Genomic DNA, 19595 nt, shown 5'->3' on the forward strand with positions numbered 1-19595 from the left:
GACAGGGGTGTGTAGTTCCCACAAAAGATGTATTTGGGGGAGGGACTGATGACTTTGCATGACTTTGAAAATGTAGTTCTTTTCAACAGCATATTCAAAATCAAGGAAAAAGAGGTTACCTACCAAGCATTTTATTTAAAAAAAATATTCTGGTGCACATTTCCTGAGAGATCCCATCAACAGGAATGGATATGAGCCTGCTGTTCTCTCCAGCCACTGCCTCTCGTGAAACCTGCCTGCCAGCACTTTGAATTGTTTCTCGCAGACATGGTGTGTAGATGCCTGATTTCGCCACAGAGCACGTGCATGTGTGTCTATTGTTCAGTGCATCATCACAGTGATTTATTTTTACCTTTTACTGTCAGACAGAGAGAGATTGGCTTGCCTTCTGTCTTCTCCACAGTCCATGTTTTGGTTTTGTTTTCTTTCCTTCTTCTTTCCTTCCTTCCTTCCTTCCTTCCTTCCTTCCTTCCTTCCTTCCTCCCTCCCTCCCTCCCTCCCTCCCTCCCTCCCTTCCTTCCAGAGAGAAAGCATGAGCAGGGGAGAGGGGCAGAGAGAGAGAATTGTAATCAGGCTCCATGCTCAGTATGAGCTTGATCCCACGACCCTGGGATCATGACCTGAGCTGAAATTGAGGGTAGGATGCTCAACTGACTGAGCCATCCAGATGCCCCCATTTTTTCTTTACAAGCAGCACCCTTCTTGGATAGGAAAAAAAAAAAAAAAAAAAAGTACACGTGGAATGAGGGCAGGAGTATGTGTATGCTTTTGTGAGGAGGGAGAGACTCCTTTAGAATTCTTGCAAAGGGATTTATTAGCCCTTCTTTTCTTGGAAAACTATGGTGGACCGTTTGGATGAGGTTCTTGTGAATAATTCTTTTTTCCTAACAGTTCCAACAGAAGAATGGCAGTATATATGTGTGTCCGTGTATTTTGATGTTCTGTTTTGTTAACAAGATGGAAACTGGATTGTAAGAATGGGGATTTTTTGCTGGATCGGAGGGCAAAAATATATTTGTAGACCAAAGAGAGGGAGGTTGGCTCAGTACGAATGTCTGCGTAGTGTACTCCTTACTGTCAGTCACGCTAAGTGCCTCCCATGTGCTAGCCCTGCCCAGATACGGACATAAACCATGCCTCTTGATCCTCCCGGCTGGTATTACTATGATTTACAGGCAAGGAAACTGGAGCTCGGAGAGGCTAACTAGGACTAAGTCACAGAGGTAGTTAGTCATGGGGCTTGGGTTTGACCTCAGGTCTGTGTGAGCCTGGCTTACTGGGGGAGCTGAGGAGGCTGTAATGAAAAAGTGAGTTCTAGTTCAGTGTGAAGCTGCTGGTGGGCTTAACTGATCGCTTCCCTTTATCTTCCACTAAGTAGATTTCCTATTTATCAGAATTAGCAGGAAAACCTTAATTTAAACCTTATGACCGTGCAGCGAGTTATATATTTCCTTATTTCAGTGCACCTTAAGGTAAGACACTGGTTTATACTTAAGAAACACACACACACACACACACACACACACACACACACACACACACAATTTTATTTGTACCAAATTTCTTCTAACCAGTAACTCATCTGAAATCTTTTCTGAGCTATTTTCTGGGGTACCAATAAGAGATTTTTCAGCAGGGTTTCAGGTATCCCTGTATGACATCCTGTCTCTAGGAAATAATGGGATTTTGGCTTTCCTTGGTTAAAAATCTTATAGGTCAGTCATAAATTATTCATACTCCATGTGCTTGGTCTGTTAGCTGAGTTGTCTTCTTTTTTTCTCTTTTACTTTTTGTCCAGTCAGCATTACTTAGTTTTAAAGTCCAGGCAAATTGACTCTTTGTCCAGTTTTGCACGGTTGTTGTTCGTAGAAATGTAGCCACTCCTTCCACTTCCCATAGGACCGGGAACGAGCCCCTTGTGCGCTCTTGGCTGTCATCCCAAAGGCAAAGCCATGGCCGGTGTCAGTGGTGGAAGTGAAGGCACAGGACTGACTGTGAAGTTCAGTTTTCATATCCACTTGAAGGCAGCCAGTATTGTCCTTGTAGAAAGCCTACAGTTTCCACAGTGGCCCTTTTCAGTGCCGTCTTCCATGGTTTAGTTTAAGACGGGCTAGTCCAGGGAGACCCAAAACAGGCCAAGGATTTGGTGATGCTTCTGCAAAGACTGTTTTCTGTATCAAGGATGAGATTAAATGCCTAACTCTGTCAACACAGCATCAATGGCAAAATAGCCAATATATTCATTTGTTCAGCAAAACAAGATATGGTAATGAATTTGAGCTTTGTAGCCAAGGGCAGAATTTGGTTAGCAGGACAGACGGCCTGTACTTAAGTCATGTAAATAATTGGTGAAGGAATGTGTGAGCAATATTTTTTAAATGTATCGATCAAGGTAATCAAAGCAATAAGCATTGGTTTTGTGCTTCGTACCTACAAGAAGGCGGTGCCTGAGGCATCTTGATGGGGTTTCAAAGTTGGCTCAGGCTTCAAGGAGCTTATAGTTCTGTGATCATAAAGCCAGGGGACAGAACCAACTCTACCCCCGGCAGAGTGTGGATGTATGGCTTCAAGCGTAGAGAGGAGAGTTCTACCTAAGCCACCAAGCGGGGAGCGTCTCAGGGACCCTAAGGGATGGGGCGCAGCTCACAAAGTAGCAGGGAAGGTGAGAGAAGGAAAGGTGTGCTCATCCCATCCTTCTGTGTATGTTTACGGTCATCCTATTTCTGTCCTCATCCTTTTTAACTTTAGACAAGAGATTCCGGTGAACTTGAATGCCACCAGGAGCCAGGCTGGTGTCATGAACGAGTGAGGCTGGCCGGGCGTGAGATGGTCCGTTACCTCTGCCCTGCAGCTGCTATGGGCAGACCCACTAGGTGGGGGCCGGGAGAGCTGGCAGCTTCTGTTCCATCTTGGCCGATCGTTACCACCTGATGGGCAAGCCCAGGGTTGCCGGTTTCCTCCTGTTTTTCCCCGCTGAGAGCTCCGCGTCCAGATTTGTCTGAGGATTCTCCGGACTCTTCATGTTAGCAACTAAATCAGCCTGACGGCACTAGGTGCGTGCACTTGGGGCCAAACTGTCGATGGTTGCAGGCCGAGGGGGCCTCACGAATTGCCACCCTGGGAAACCACACTGCGTCCTAGCACAGCGGTGCTGAAAACGTGGTCCCTGCACCAGCTGCATCATCACCACCCGGGAACTTGCTAGAATCACAGATGCCTGGGCTTCATCCTGGGTCTGCTGAGTAAGAAACTCTGTGATGGGCCCTACAGTCCGTGTTTCAGCAAGCCCTCCAGGTGGTTTTGGGGCTCAGTCAGGTTCGAGCATGTTGTTTTGTTTACATTTTTTATTGGCTGGGGGAAAAAAAAGAGAAGAATGGTATTTGATGATACGTAAAATGATATGAGATTCGCGTTTCAGTTTCCATAAATAAGGTTTTCCTGGCCATAGCCGTGCTGGTTCATTTACCTTTTGTTTCTGGCTGTCCTTGCATTGCACGGGCAAAGTGGGAGCGTCAGGACAGGGGCCATAGCTGACACTATTTATTCCCTAAAATATATATTGTTTATCATCTGGCCCTTTGCAGAAAACGTCAGCCTGCTCTGACACTGTGAGTGGGGGGTGAAGGGGGACTGGGCAGACTCGGGAGTTGGGGACGCCGGGGAACCTCCGTGTCATGCCCAGGCCAGAGGAGAGAAGTATAATTGAGCCCCGCAGCCAGGAAGCAGTGAGGGGGACCGGCTGTCATGAGAGCCTGCAGAGCAGGTGGGGACCATGCAGCAGACACAGGCAGAGCCGCAGAGCTGCTCTAGGGGAAGAATCCAGAGCTGGATCACTAACTCAACATGGGGCCGAGAGGAAGGAAGGAGGCAGATGACGGTGTGACTTTTGAGGCTGACGATGACACTAGAGATACGAAGCGGGGGGTGAGGGGGGTCACTTGAGGGAGTGTTCTTGGCAGGGGAGATGCGAGGCGTAAGTTGAGTTTTAACCTGCACGTTAGGGTTGCCGATAAGATATTCGACGGACGTGACCTGGGGGGCATTTGCAACCCATGTGAGGCTCAAGAGAAGGAGCGGAGTTAGGGATTTGTAATCGGGAATCTTCAGCGCAGAGGACAAAGTCTGCCGTGTCACTAGATGTATGACTGGTTGGTTTCCCTAATATTTTAACAGGAGGAGAGTTGGACTCGAACTTTCCTTCAGCAAAGGGTACGAGTCGAGGCCCTCTTTGTCCCAGACGGAGCCAGGCTGAAGAGAGAAAACGATATCCTCAAGGGGTATCAAGTCCTGCCTGCCTCGGGAAGTGAGGGTCTGTGTGGTGGCCCTGGGAGGCCACCTGAGTCCCTGGTTCGCTCTCCTTGAGTCCTCGGTCACTGGGCTGCACCATCCGGGCCCCTAGCCTGTCCCCGCCTTCCTTCTCCTGACTGGGAGGAGCTCCTGCTCCAGCCGTGCTCCTTCCGGTGCTCCCCTTTCCTCCCGATTCTGAGGCTCAGACACCCCAAGAAACCACACGAGAGGCCAAACGACGGGAAGCGCCGATGACAGTCACGCTCGAAACACGAATTCTCTGACGTCTCTGTGAAGCTTCTAGCGTGAGTCTTCATGGAGGATTTAGAGCGTGTTTCATAAAAAGTTGGCAATTAGCTGTAATTCTGTTTGTATTAGAAAAACGCGTTTGCACTGGGCTTCAGTTAATACACAGTGACTTGACAGTGGCTCCGATCGATAGCAGGATTAGTTTTTAAAGGGCTTATTATATCCTGTTAATGTTTATTTCGAAGAGATTACAGTGATGCTTTATAAATGGCCCTTAGTGAACATACGAGCGGGATATTCTCTCTGGAAGACAGCTTGGAGGCAAACAAACTAGCAACTCGCGCCATTAGCTTCTTCCGACTGACGGTTCTGAAATGGTGTTGTAGGCAAATATGGTACACGAATGTTTCCAGACATCAAATTAGTTAGACAAATGAACTTTGAATCGAAAAGCCAAGCTTTCCAGTTAATAAACACAGTGCGTGTTTTTTTTATGGCTGTGTCTTTTAAGACGAGGCAAGTCATTCCCCAAAAAGCAATGCTCTGTGCTGTTTTCTAATATCCGGCCGCTGATTATAGCAGTAAGCAAACCTCAGAGAGTATTTCCTTCAGCATATGTCACGTCACAATGAAGCGCATTCGCCATCTTGTACGGTAGCCACGTGGGTCTCACAGTCTCTTCCCTTCCTTCTACGGTACTGATCAGACAGGTGTGAGATCTTCTTCCGTATGGAAGGGAAGAGCTAGGCGCCTTCAGCCATCTCCCCGAGATAGGCCTCCAATTAATGAATGTATGACGTTTCTTTTTTAAAACTTGTTAACTTGAGGGGCGCCTGGGTGGCGCAGTCGGTTAGGCGTCCGACTTCAGCCAGGTCACGATCTCGCGGTCCGTGAGTTCGAGCCCCGCGTCGGGCTCTGGGCTGATGGCTCGGAGCCTGGAGCCTGCTTCCGATTCTGTGTCTCCCTCTCTCTCTCTGCCCCTCCCCCGTTCATGCTCTGTCTCTCTCTGTCCCAAAAATAAATAAATGTTGAAAAAAAAAAAAAACTTGTTAACTTGAAAATTATTATGCTTATTTCGATCTAAATACAGAAAACCTCAAAGAATAGCTGTTTGGGTACGTGGCAATAAATAATAAGCGAAGTGGCGGCTTCACCTGTGATTGGATTTCTAGCACTGAAATCCGTGTTCATTTCATCACGCATGACGGTTTCCAAACAGACGTTATCCCATTTGAACCTCCAGGCAATCGCTCCTGATTTTATCAGTGTTGTGTTGCTGCCGTGACCAACAGCCTCTGGTTGTGTCTTGTGCTTCAGACCTCACCAGGGTAAAATCAAGGTGTTCACAGGGCTGCCTTTTTTGGGGGATCTGTTTCCATTTCGTTTGAGATGTTGACGGAATTCTGCCCTTTGAGGTCGGAGGGCCAGGTAGCAGTGTTCTTGCTGGCTGTGAGTTGATGGCCATTCCCGGCTTCTAGAGGCCACTGCGTGCCACATCTCTCTGACCCCAGCGATGAAATATTTTCTGCTTTAAGGACCCTCATCATTACATTGAGTCCATTTGAAGAATCCAAGATCATCTTCCTGTTTCAAAGCCCTGCCTTTAATCACACGTGTAAAGTCCCCTCTTCCAACTAAAGCCGCGTGTTCACCGATTCCAGGCATCGGTACAAGGACATCTTTGAGGACCCATTACGTTATTCTGCTGACCACACTGAGAGACGGGAAAAGCGCAGTTAGCCCTGTTTTCCCGGTGAGGAAACTGAGGCCCAGCAGAGTTAAGTGGCCTCCGGCCCACAGTTTTGCGATCTGAGTGGCGGCATCCAGCCAGTCTGTGGACAGATGCCCAGCCTGAGTTCCCCACACCCCTTCCAGGGCACAGCCTCCTCGATGGAAAAACACTTATTTCCAAGATGAAATTAAGTAGTTCATTTTTTTTTTATTTAAAATTATCTCTTTGCAATCGGAAGAGGAGAAACTGTTGCAGGTGCACAAACTTCCAATTTAGGATGCCCTTCAGAGAAAGGCTTTATGATGTCCTTCCAGGGTGCCGGAGCTGGTGTGACAATGCTAACATGAATCGGGGCCCTGGTACCCAGCCAAGGCCTTGTCCACACGACAGCATCCTTCATCCCAAGACCTGTTTTATGGAGGTGCAGCCCGCACTGACATTCACTGGAAGCCGTTTCCTTGTGCGCAGGGTGGGGCACAGTCGTGCGAGTCGTTCGGGTACATGGCTGATGGCAGAGTCCCCTCGTAGCCATTGGCTTCCTGCCTTCCGCGCCCTGATGCGCCTCAGCCTCCAGCAGGCAGCCAGGCGCAAAGCTAAGGTTCTCTCTCCTTCCTTCCAATGACGATGTCTGAAGGCAGAGAGGCTGGGAGACAGCAGAGACCTGAGGACATGGTGCCACACCCACGTGGGGCCTGCTGTCCCCTGGGCCCTGGTCACAGGCCAGTTGCAGCAACGTGATCTCACCAGCATGGCACGTGATCTCACCCAGGCCTCCATGCCACCACACCGTCTTGTCCCCAGGCCACCGTGTAAACATACAGTCCTGTCCCCAGGCCACTGTGTCACCATGTGTCCAGGGTACGGTTCCCCAAGCCAGGGGCAGTTAATAACCAGTAAACGGTAAAGTGGGCCTTCCTCAATTTTCTCCTACCCTGACCTTCCGCATCCGGACGCGGCTCTGATCTCTGGTCCTCCCTACCACCCCCCACCCTGCCGGTCTGCCCCGTGTTTCACATTGATTTACACTCCCCCACATGCCCTCCTCCTCCTGCCACCCACTCTGCACCTCTCTGCTCTGATTTAGATTCTTTATCACTGAGGTCCAAAGAAACTGAGCAGGAGGGACAGGGGATGCTGGGAGCCAGGCTGGGAGCGGGGAGTCCCTGGAAGTTTTTATCAGTCCCAAGAATAGATGTGAAGAATTCAGCTTCCGGCCAGCCCTTCCCACCCTCTTTAGAGGAACAGAACACAAGTTATTATCCTAATTCGGTGTCAGGGGGGTCCTCTGTGTGGTCACTTGTGACGTGGACATCAGCTTCCAGGGTTGAGGCAGGCAGCCCGTGGAGGGCAGAGGGACAGACTGTCGCCTTCTGCCCGGGGACAGATCCAGCTGGGGAGGAGAGTCCCGATGTCCCTTTCATGCCCCCTGAGTTGACACTTATGGCTTCGGGGTTTCTTCACTACCCCCTCAGACAGCCTTCCTTCTGCCATCTGTGACAGGCTTTGTACCTGATTCCATGATCCCACAGATGTTTCTAGGTTCTCCTGTTCTGGTGCTGAGAATAGAATGGGGAACAAGGCAGAAAAATTCCCCACCTGCCCCGCCAAGTTTCTGTTTTACTAGGAGATGATAGACAGTCAACAAGTGAAATAAACGCACCCATAAGTGATCACAACACAGGAAGTCCACAAGGCAGGCCAGGACCTGGGATTGTGAGTTCAGAGCCCCACTGACATGGGGGGCGGGGGGCTTCTCTGAGGCAGTGACGTCCAGGCTGAGACCTGGAAGTGGAGCCCAGGGACGACCTCTAGGAAGAGGGTCAGCAGGTGGAGAGGCCTGGAAGCTGGCTGGAGCCTGGCCAGCCCAATGGTGGTGAGCAGAGTCCAGACCCCGCATGGTGCAAAGGCCATGGTTTTATTCTGGGTACAACGGGCCACCATTGAAGGGCTTTAAGAGAGAGTGTGGTCACTGGGCTGGTCCTGGTGGAGAGGGAGCGTTGATCTTTCCCACCTTCCTCTTTGGAATGGAAGGAAGCGCCGTAAAATAAAAATTGAATTTGAGATGTGGTAAGTTCGAGAAACCTGCATCGTGGCGTTTTCCAGATTGCTTTCTGTCAAGTCATGTTGTCACTGTCCTCTTACAACCCAACGGTGAGGTCCAGGAGGGGGCAGATGATTGCGTCTGCTTCAGAATCGGCCCTTGTCCCCAGCCAGACGCCGGGCACAGGGGACTACAGACCCCTTGCGTACGGATGCCCGGAGCGGGGACCGGCATCATTTCAGTGGATCAATAAGGCTCGTAAGATGGTTTGGGTGTATCGCTGACGTCATCTAGAATGAAAATCGAAACCGTTTGCTGCAAACTTAAGCATTAGTGATCAGTCCAGCAGCAACAGGATAAAGAGCTTGAACTCTGAGCATCACCCACGCCAGAGGCGCGCGAGGTTGTGACTTTTTGTGGCGGGAAGGGAGGAGGAGGCTGCAAATCTGCAAACCCCGTCACGTCACAGACACACATTAAGAAGAATCTGTGCTAAAAATAATCCAACATTTTAACCCACGAAAACCTTAAAAATGACGTTACATGTATTTCCAAAGCGGATTTTACCTGAGATTAATATGCGCCATTCAGCACATTTTAACAAGGTGTTTGCTAAGGTCAGTTTCCATCAGGGGGAAAAAAAAAGATCAATGACTCATGAGTAAACATTATCATCATTTATGTAATAAGTAAAAGGCCCCAAGCCACCCCCCCCCCCCCCCCGCCCCATTATGGCACTGTGATGCCTTCACTCCTTCCTCTGCGATTCTGCGGTTAATTCGATTCCGTCCTCTCGCAGGCCATGGTGTGCGTATCTTCCCAGCTGTGGAACCAGCCCACTAATATTAAAGTGGTAATCAAGATTGCCTCTAAATATTCATAGCAATAAATGACTCCCTCGTGCCCCATGAATGCCAGGGCTGTCGTCTGAAGCATTTGTTTAGTGCTGGAGAGGGATCGAGTTATTTCACAGTCCCTCAAATGCAGTATTTTAATATTGTCATCCTGCTTGAAAAATTAGATCCCTCTGTGCCTCCAGTAACAACGGTTGAGATGAGTGAGTTTGGGTCAGAACCGACCATCCTCGGGGCACCTGGGCGGCTCAGTGGGTGAAGCGTCCGACTTTGGCTCAGGCCATGATCTCACGGCTTGTGAGTTCGAGCCCCGCGTCGGGCTCTGTGCTGACAGCTCAGAGCCTGGGGCCTGCTTCGGATTCCGTGTCTCCCAATCTGTCTCTGCCCCTTCCCCGCTTGCGCTCTGTCTCTCAAAAATGAATAAATGTAAAAAAAAAAAAAAAAAACAATTAAAAAAACTAAAAAGAACTGACCATCCTCTGTGAAAGGGTAACCTAGAAGCCAGGATGGGAGAGGACTTGGCTATTGACCCTATGTTGAATATTTTCTTTCATGCGATTCTCTTCCTTCCGGTGTCTCCCTGCCATCTTATTTTTTTTTTAATCCCTAAAAATTGGCTATTTTTTAAGGACATAGACACACCAAGGAGATGATGCTGTGTATCACCCCGTCCATCAGAGAAAAAGCAGTCGGTGGCTTCCCTGCATCCATGGAAAGCTACATTTATTGCTGAGATATTTTGTATCTACCACGGGTGAAATAATTTAAATTCAAGTTTGGGTGAGCTCCCAATCACGCAGGTAAAAGAAAGGCAGCACAGAGTGGATAATGCCAACGAGGAAGAAACTGTAGCTAATCAGCAAGTCACTTTTAGACATCTGTTCATATTAACAGTTAAGTACAGTGTGCTGGGCAGGCGCACTGTGGTTGACCTCAGGGAGAGAATAGGGCAACAGTGAGGGTTCAAGAGATGACTTTCTCTCTCTCTCTCTCTCTCTCTCTCTCTCTCTCTCTCTCTCTCTCTCTGTCTCCCTGTCTCCCTCTCTCTCCCTCTGCCTCTCCCAACCCTCCCCCGCCCACTCTCTATAAAATAAAAAATAAAATAAAAACATTTTATTTAAAAAAAATTTTTTTAACGTTTATTTATTTTTGAGACAGAGAGAGACAGAGCGTGAAGGGGGGAGGGGTCAGAGAGAGGGAGACACAGAATCTGAAACAGGCTCCAGGCTCCGAGCAGTCAGCACAGAGCCCGACGCGGGGCTCGAACTCACGGACCGCGAGAACATTTTAAATTCTCCTGGTGAGAAATGCCCGTGGATACGTAAAACCAGGGTGGTGTTGTTCTGGCTGGCGCCTTACTTTGCAGAACTACCCGAGCACAGCGTGTGGGGGAGCCGCCCAATTTCCGTGAGGAATTTACAAGAAGAAGGGCCTCAGAAGAAACCAAACCCGCAGACACCTTGACCTTGACACCTTGACCTTGACCTTGGACCTCAAGCTTCCAGGACTGTGCGAAAATAAATTTCTGTCGGTTAAGCCACACAGTCTGTGGTACTTTGTTACGGCCACTTTCACAAACTGATACAGGGGGCTTCTAAGATATTGGCAGTATTTTGACTTTGCAGCTGCGGGGTAGGCACCCGAATAACTATTTTATTCTTTTAGCATTGTAGTGGTGCATTTTATATACCCATTTGGATATGCTCTTCCCAATTAGAAAAGTAGAATTACGGGGACGATCAAAACATTTCTGGCCCCTACTGATTAACATCGAACTGATTTATTCAGCAAATGTAGTTCTCGAAGCATTCAATCAAAGACACAGTTCCATTAGGGTAATCAATATATCATTTTTCAGAAAAGGGATGCTGTATTTAACCAGCACTAAGTTCATTATCTCCAGTGCATAAAAATCAAAAGAAAATGGAATGAATACATGCTTTTAAGCTAAACAATCTAATGCATTTAGTGGTTTTGCATGAAAATAGCTCTCTGTTCTTTTCCCCCATTGATTTCTCCTGTATCATCATCTCAACTAAAATGTACACATAAAGATCTTTTTTTTGCCTCCCTAGGGAAAAATGTATTCATCTGAAAGATGTTGACATAGGAATGTTATCACAGCCCCTGTAGAGCCTTCATGTGGAATTAGTATAAATGTTAATGTTGAAGCTAGTTAAATTTGGGAGAAGGAAAAAAGTGGGACTGCAAACATATTATTTTTATTCACAAATATAATTGTCAGAATTGACCTTTAAAATATGATGCATGTGTCAATGTCTTAGGCAAAGACAATTTATAATTAAAGTAACTAAGTTATTGACACATACACATATATTAAATACATGCCAATAGACATACATACATATGCTGGGGACACGTTGACAAAATATTGAGACGTATTTTTGTTCCAATATTTTATTGTAAACATAACTAATAATTCCATTTTCTGAGATAAGTGCACATTGCAAGCCCTGGAGAGCACATTCTATGCATATTTGTAATTAAATCTCAGTGTCAGAAAATATAGGAGCATTTAGGCAAAAATCCCCGTGACAGACTCAAAAGCAAATCCAGGACTTACAACCACTTTTACACACTGTATTAAAATCTAAAGAAGTGATGTGTGTTTAATGTTGCATAAGATTGGAATAGGAATACTAATTTTAAAAGTTCAGCAAACAGGGGCACCTGGGTGGCTCAGTCAGTTAAGCGTCTGACTTCAGCTCAGGTCTGACCTCACAGGTTTGTAGGTTCGAGCTCCGCGTCAGGCTTGACAGCTCGGAGCCTGGAGCCTGCTTCCGAGTCTGTGTCTCCCTCTCTCTCTGCCCCTCCCCTAGTCTGTCTGTCTGTCTGTCTCTCTCTCTCTCTCTCTCTCTCAAAAATAAATTAAAAAAAAATTAAAAGTCCAGCAAACACTCAGAAATCCATACGATTCTTATGAACAGCAGATAGTGTCAAAACACATCAGTTAAGACGTGTAATTTTTACAACATCGCTAGATGTTTGTTTCATCATTAGCTGGAATGAATCTGTACAAAAAAGGTCTGTTTAAACCCAGAAAATATATATAAGCATTTCATTTACATGGAAATTTACCACTTTAACTCTCAAGCTTAAGTAACTTCTTCAAAAATGGTATCACTCATCAATTAAAATCGAGAAGAGCTTTCTTTTTTAAATTTTTTTTTTCAACGTTTTTATTTATTTTTGGGACAGAGAGAGACAGAGCATGAACGGGGGAGGGGCAGAGAGATAGGGAGACACAGAACCGGAAACAGGCTCTAGGCTCCGAGCCATCCGCCCAGAGCCTGACGCGGGGCTCGAACTCACGGACTGCGAGATCGTGACCTGGCTGAAGTCGGACGCTTAACCAACTGCGCCACCCAGGCGCCCCGAGAAGAGCTTTCTTAATGTGCACTGAAACAAACAAAAACACTTGGGGTTGCACCTAATTATATCCCCTGAGGCACCAATATTTACAATCGTCTATTGCTTGGGCAGCAATTGAATGATGCAAATTTTAGGTCTTTATTACTGACTCAGAGATGCTCAATGAAGATGGAAATGTCCGTGGACTTTTTGTCAAGGTAGGAACGTTCTCTTGCTCTGCTGTCCAGTGGTGGCAGTGACTAGCCATCTTGCTGTTAAGTCTAAAACGTGTCCAGTGAAGGGGCGCCTGGGTGGTTCAGTCCATCAAGTGTCCAGCTTCGGCTCAGGTCATGATCTCATGGTTCACGAGTTCGAGCCCCGCGTCAGGCTCTGTGCTGACAGCTCGGAGCCTGGAGCCCGCTTCGGGTTCTGTGTCTCCCTCTCTCTCTGCGCCCCTCCCCTGCTCACGTTCTGTCTCTCTCTCTCTCTCTCGCTCAAAAATAAACATTAATTTTTTTTTTAAAATGTAAATGAGTCCAGTGAGACTGATAAACTGATTTTTAAATTTTATTTCAATTGATTTACATTTAAATACATATGTGGCTAATGGTGACCATATTCGAAGTAGGAAACATGTGCCAAGGGCAGCCCTGAAAATAAAGTTACGTATTGTTTCACCCTTTATGATGCTATCCCAGTCACATGGCACTAGTGAATGCATGTTTTAACCTTTTCCCAAAACTCGAGGGTTTTGTTACATTTTGACTAACGTTGGATGTTGGAACTTAGAATCCATTTTCTCCTGTAACATAGTAACATGTGGTTAGTTAATCCACAGTGTAGATGAAATGCTGTGTTGTAAGAACAGCCTTTTGAAATCTGGAGTTATGATAGGGCCTTTCAAAACTAGAATATTAGACAGGGCGCCTGGGTGGCTCAGTCGGTTAAGCGTCCAACTCGTGCTCAGGTCTCACGGTTTGTGGGTTCGAGCCCCGCGTCAGGCTCTGTGCTGACAGCTCAGATCCCAGAGCCTGCTTCGGATTCTATGTCTCCTTCTCTCTCTGCCCCCCCCCCCCCCGCCCCGCCATGTGAGCTCGGTCGCTCTCTGTCTTTCAAAAATAAATAAATGTTAAAAAAAAATTTTAAATCAACATTGATGGGCCATCTGGTTGGCTCAGTTGGTTGGGTGTCTGACTCTTGATTTTAGCTCAAGTCATGATCTCAGGGCCATGGGATTGGGACCTATATAGGGCTCCATGCTGAACATGGAACCTGCTTAAGATTCATTCATTCTCTCTCTCTCTCTCCCCCTCACTCCCCCAGCCCCTCTCCCCATTCACTCTGTCTCTATAAAATTAAATTAAAGAATTTTAAATTCTCCCAGTGAGAAATGCCCCATGGGTATGTAAACCCCCCATTTGAGACATGCTGGCCTAGATAAAGGGGAGTTGGAAGTGACTGTACCAGAATCTCTAAGGGTGCACAGCAGGAAAAGGAGCACAGGGGGGCTTCATAGAATACCTTTGAGTTAGCAAATAAATTTTGATTTGGGTAAGGACTTTGAATGGTTGGGCTCAAAAGTAGGAGTGTGGCACACATGACCGCCCTGGGTTGGCAGGGCATGGGTTAAGGGACACTGTCATACAGGTGCGTTCTCAGGGCACGGCAAGAAACTCATTGGGATTTCTGGGACACAACAGAGAACATAGGTGCCTGTCCCCCACTGATAGATGGGCACACGTGAACTGGGTTTCCTGGAGCCTAGAGGAGAGTGTCTGCCTCGTAAGAAGAAGAGGTTGACAGAGATGTGTGCCCTATTCATTGATTCCTTCCTTCACCAACTATTAATTGGGCTTCTTTTATTTCTCTGGTGCTTTTGTGGACATAATAAGTAAGAGGAAGTCAACATACTGAGTTATCGCAAGGAGGAAGGAAGTTCTTCCTTACGGGGAGGGAAAGGGCAGAAGGCCAGAAGAAAGCCTACCGGGGAAGATGGGCTTGCAATGAGATTGAGGAGTGAGGTAAGATTTCCTCAACTTGCCGACGTTTAAGCCGGAACTGAGTAGAATAGCTGAGGGGAAGCGTTCCAAGCGGCAGGAACAGCATGCACGAAGATGAGCCCTGCAGAGGAGCTCGGTGTGTCTGAGGAGGTGGCAAGGCCAGTGCGGTGACAGCCAGGTGGTTGAGGAGAGCCATACAGACCCTGAAGTCCCAGCGCCAGTGCGGGCTCATTGCAAAAGGGGGTGGGTTGATGAGGAGGTGTTTTTTCAAAACACGCTCGTGTTGCCATTGGGGAATGAATGGGAAGAAAGCAGAGGTGGACGGACCCAGGTTAGGACGGCTTTGCAGGAATCCCGGTGAGAGTGACTGCACATTGACCTGGAGAGGGGTGGAGAGGTGTATGAGGTGTTACAGGAGTTGCAGTTTGGAGGGCAGCCCCGAAGGAGATCTTCACGGAGTAGGAGGAACTAGAGAGAGAGAAGAAGGTTTCAGACGGGTCTTCACCTTCCTGACACGAGCAGTTGGGGAAATGAAGATGCCCTTTATGGAGACAGGGAAACTGAGGAAGGAGTTTAATCGTGGGAGGTGGGGAGAGTGAAGAAGGGTCTCAAGGGTATGTGACCAAAGGAAAGGGGTGCAGGCCATGTTCACGCTGTCCCGGAAGGCGCTGTGTCCTCCAGACTCTGGTCCTGGTTGACCTGGTCTCCTCCACTTGGGGGTCTCAGACCGGTCCCAAGAAGAAAATGTGTTTTTTCTCTGCCTCCGTGGCGTATGCCTTCAGAGCAGTCAAACGTTGACAAGTGAATGTGAAACGTGTCTCGGCTGACTTCTCTTATTTATCTTTCAGAATCATCCGGATGTGTTGAATATTCGAATACAACTGGAAAGCAAAGAGCTGATCGTAAACCTGGAAAGAAATGAGTAAGTCACGTTAATTCTTGTTTGCCGCGCCGCAGGAGAAAGTGAGGAGCCGTGGGCTCAACGTGCTGTGTCACCCGCCTTGGCATTTAGAGAAACAGAATGAAATGCATGGGTTCATAATCCAGTTTGGATCCGAGGCTCGAATTAACTTGAAGACATGATCTTCAAAAGATACAAAAGATACAAAAGAATTGTATCACTCTAAGAAAGAAGTCTGTGAATCAGCAGGTTTTTCTCCGAGTTCTGATGTTCCTTTTTTTTTCAGAGCCTGATTTGTCAAGGGTAGAATTTAAGCATCTTGTGTTCAAATAACAGCATTCCATAATTAGTTGGCTTTTGGCAATCCCTGGCTTATATAAGGAGAAATTGCTTCAAATGAATAGAATCACTTTTTTTTTCCCCCTGAGAAATACCAACGGTTTATTTATCTTTCAGAGCTTGTCTCCAGTGGTACAAAGTATTTATTTTATCTTTTGTTTAAAAATTTGACCTTTTTTTTTTTTGCAAAATTATATGAATTTCCAAAAATGGTATTCTATTTCTTTTCCTGGAGCAGATGAATATTATTACATATTTTGTATGGCTTCCCAGTAGAAAACTGTGTCTACTTCAAGGCATAAAGTAACACAAGCCCTGTTCCTGTCATCCTTTATACCGTGGCTCTCCCCATGGGTTCCTCAGACCCAAAGGACCCCTTACTATGCTATTTGATTAGTATCAGGAAAGATCTGTGTGTTCCTAATAAGCAATCTGTAGCTAAAGCTGTAAATCAAGTTACCAAGTGCCGCATGATTCAAAAAGGAGTTTCTGTCTTCTAGAATGACTGGGTCCTGTTTGTCACGTATCAGTGAAGTGCTGACTTTTTGCTGCAGTGACAGAGTAGATAAGAGAGCCTCCCTGGAACGAGTTCTGCCAGAGACACGTGTCGCAAAAATCTGACTCTGTGTCTCCACGTGAGCAGGTCAGATCGCTTACTGTCTCCGTGCTTTGATTTGAGGGTCCCAAGCAAATAGGATAGCATGGGCTGTTCGTGGGGACCCGCAACCTGCCTCTTCACGTTTCCTGTGTGTTTACCCCTCACCGTTAAATGGGGTGAAAGCTTTTGTAAAGGGGCGTCTGGGTGGCTCGGTTGGTTGAGCGTCTTCACTCAGGTCATGATCTCACAGTTGGTGAGTTCGAGCCCCACATCGGGCTCTTTGCAGTCAGTGCCTGCTTCGGATCCTCTGTCTCCCTCTCTCTCTGCCCCTCTTCCATTCGCACGCGCTCTCTCTCTCAAAAATAATTAAACATTGAAAGAAATAGACTTAAAAAAGGTAAAGCTTTGGTTAGCAGGAGATAATGTGCTTTTAGCCTTCCTCGTGACTTGGTGACCTTAAAGCAGAGGTTCGGGCACGCATCTTGGATGAGCAGGTTGCCGGGCAGAAAACTGTGCTGCCTTTGCTGTGTTTCTCTTAGCGAAGTAAATATGTTACCTGTCTTTTTTTTTTTTTTTTCCAACGTAAGAACGCCATGAGACATTTTAAGTTTTGTAAATTGCTCTTCGTAGGTGGTTTCCGATTATCTCAATGGACGAAACTAGGCATTCCCTGAAAGAGCAAAAGAGAGCAAGGCTTCTGGCGGTCTTCGTGTCCTCAGTGGGGTTTTAGGATTGCTGCTGGCTTTTGATGGCTTCTCCTTTTGTCAGAATTTTGGGAGATGTGGGGAACAGTGTGAGTGGCGCCCATCCCAGACCTTCAGATGGTGGTAGGACTCCAGATAGGAGAACGGAAATCCACTTAATAAAAACCTTAATTTATTTGTTTTTACTCTAAAAGGGATCCATGTCCACAGTAGAAAAATTGAAAATTGCAGGAGAAAAAAAGAACAAAGAGCCAAAAAAAAAATACTTCTACTACCAAACACAATCCTGATTAATATTTCAGGGGTTGTTCAAATACATTTTTTTTCCTTATAAATAAGGCTTTAGGGTTTTTTTGTTTTTTTGTTTTTTGTCTTCTTGGTGGATATCGTAGTCTGTGTGCTTCTTCCTTTAGCTTTATAACGGGCGTTTCCATGTAGAAATGCAGTCCTTAGTGCCCGTCTGGTTCTCTGAGTCCGTACGTTGCTCACTAGCCTCCTTCGTGGTTCTTTTCGAAAATGATTCACTGGCTATTAAGGCGGATAGCATGATACGCAGTGACTGTGGCACAGTGGCTAGTTTGTATAAAAGATCATTTGGAAGGGAGCCTTCATTTGTTCACTTCCAATTCCGGGCCCTTCACAAAATAATCTCAAGATTAGAAAAGTTGAAAACAAAACGATCGCTTCTTGATTGATATCTCTCTTCCCACCCTCCCTGTCAACTGGCATTTTAGAAAGCACATGGAGAGCGTTGGGTATGTTTCCACGACATTCTACAGCTTTATTTTAATTATACCACTTATTAATACTACAATCGTAGAGATTCTGTTCTCCTAAAAATGACATTTTTATAATTAGAGCATGCCAGTATTACTATTTGAAAGTTGCATTTCCCTGAAATACTTCCGAGTGATATTTTTTTTGAGAAAAATTACATGTCTGTTCCATGTCGACTTCATTTTTGAGATAATACCAAAAATCTGCCATTTTTTTAGGCAGAGCGAAATGCTTGCATCTTTCTAGCCCTTGATGCTGTTAGACACAAAATATAATCCATTGTCCAGGATAAAGTAGAATTTTTCATTCACATAGCCTTTGGCCCAATAGATCCAATTAGAGAATTTATCCACATGAAGCTATAAGAACTCAAAGGTAAATGTTCACGCAAGATAAATGTGAGTATTTAACCAGCACAGTAGAGAGCCTGGCTAACCAGAAGGTAACCTGTCAGTACCCTGTATCATGCCTGCAGGCTGGGAATCAGCCTTGCATGCAGGGATGTTCACTGCAGAATATTTTACCTAAATTGATAGGAGAAGATTGATGCAATAAATTAGGACCCAGCCATGAAATAGAGAACTGTGCAGCAATTAAAGGTGATGATGGGGATCTTTCTTATTGTAAAAAGCATTCACGATGTAATCAATGTGAATAGCATGTTAGGTAATATTTTACATGGTATTATTCAGTTTTGATTTAAAAATTATACACATGCACAGGTAGCTCTGAGCAGTAAGATTATGGAGGAAATTTACTTTATTCATGTTTTACAACAAGAAAATATTACTGTTAAAATTAGGAAAACTTTTTATATTGAAGGAAAAACATTTCTAAAAGCTTAAAGGTTGAAAAGAAGAATATTGGAGTATTTATTAGTCATAAAAAGGAAATGCTGTGTTTTAGAAAGGCCTCCAGCAACTCTCAAATGGCTACAAAGCTCTGTTCATCGAATCCTGGGTCTTTAAGTATTCAGAAATCTATTTTAATTAAAAACCGACTTGGAAATCATAACTAAAATAAAGGTAGCCTCAGTGTCTCAACTCATAAGAGCCATATAACCCAAAGCTAATACTAAAAGAGGGTCACCTAATTAACCCTCCTCAAAAACTCAGCACGTACACCAATTCTACATGAACCAGGGCGGAATTTGTATTCAATAGTTGTTTCAGGGAATCTCTTTTATTTGCCTCCTAGCATCCCTAATTTGTGCAAAGATTGGATGCTGTTCACTTAAAATCTGTGTTTGTATAGCCATAATTGAATGTTTAAAGAAACTCAAAGCTTCCCTGGAGAAGCATTTTTCACAGTGATGCTGTCTGCCTACAGAGCTGCGGGGACCGCTTTATGACTTATCATAACTCTCCTGGGTCCCCGTGGGCTCTCAGGCCATCCCTCAAACAGGTGCTCTGTGCAACTGCATCTTTGATCAAAATGCTTTATTGGACAGGCTGGCCAGCTTAGACATCCGTTTTTCCAGTTTAGGATAATTGGAAGTGATGGCGGGAGATCACACTCCCCCCGTCTCTCAGATCCACCGAGCGTTCTGTTTTTTAAGCCTTGGCCCATCACTGACTGGAGGCAGGTGCTGCGGGCAGGTCCACGGCCCACTGAATTTATATCTGCCGGTCTTCGTGCTAGGGGAACTCCGGCATTGGCTTTTATTCCATCGGGAATAATTCCAGACCTCTCTTAAGGAACAAATCTAATTAATATTCACTCAAACGGTAGAAGAAAGGGC

General features: G+C 46.1%; 1 protein-coding gene across 1 annotated transcript in view; it reads left to right on the plus strand.

The window, feature by feature from the left end:
• Positions 1–19595, plus strand: part of ADAM12 (ADAM metallopeptidase domain 12) — a 349938-nt gene that overhangs the window by 77263 nt on the left and 253080 nt on the right. Inside the window, exon 3 of the mRNA XM_030334765.1 lies at positions 15384–15457. Coding sequence (XP_030190625.1) covers positions 15384–15457 — 74 coding nt within the window. The remainder of the gene's footprint in view (positions 1–15383; positions 15458–19595) is intronic.

This window comes from Lynx canadensis, chromosome D2 (assembly GCF_007474595.2).
Source record: "Lynx canadensis isolate LIC74 chromosome D2, mLynCan4.pri.v2, whole genome shotgun sequence".
Taxonomy (NCBI): Eukaryota; Metazoa; Chordata; class Mammalia; order Carnivora; family Felidae; genus Lynx; species Lynx canadensis.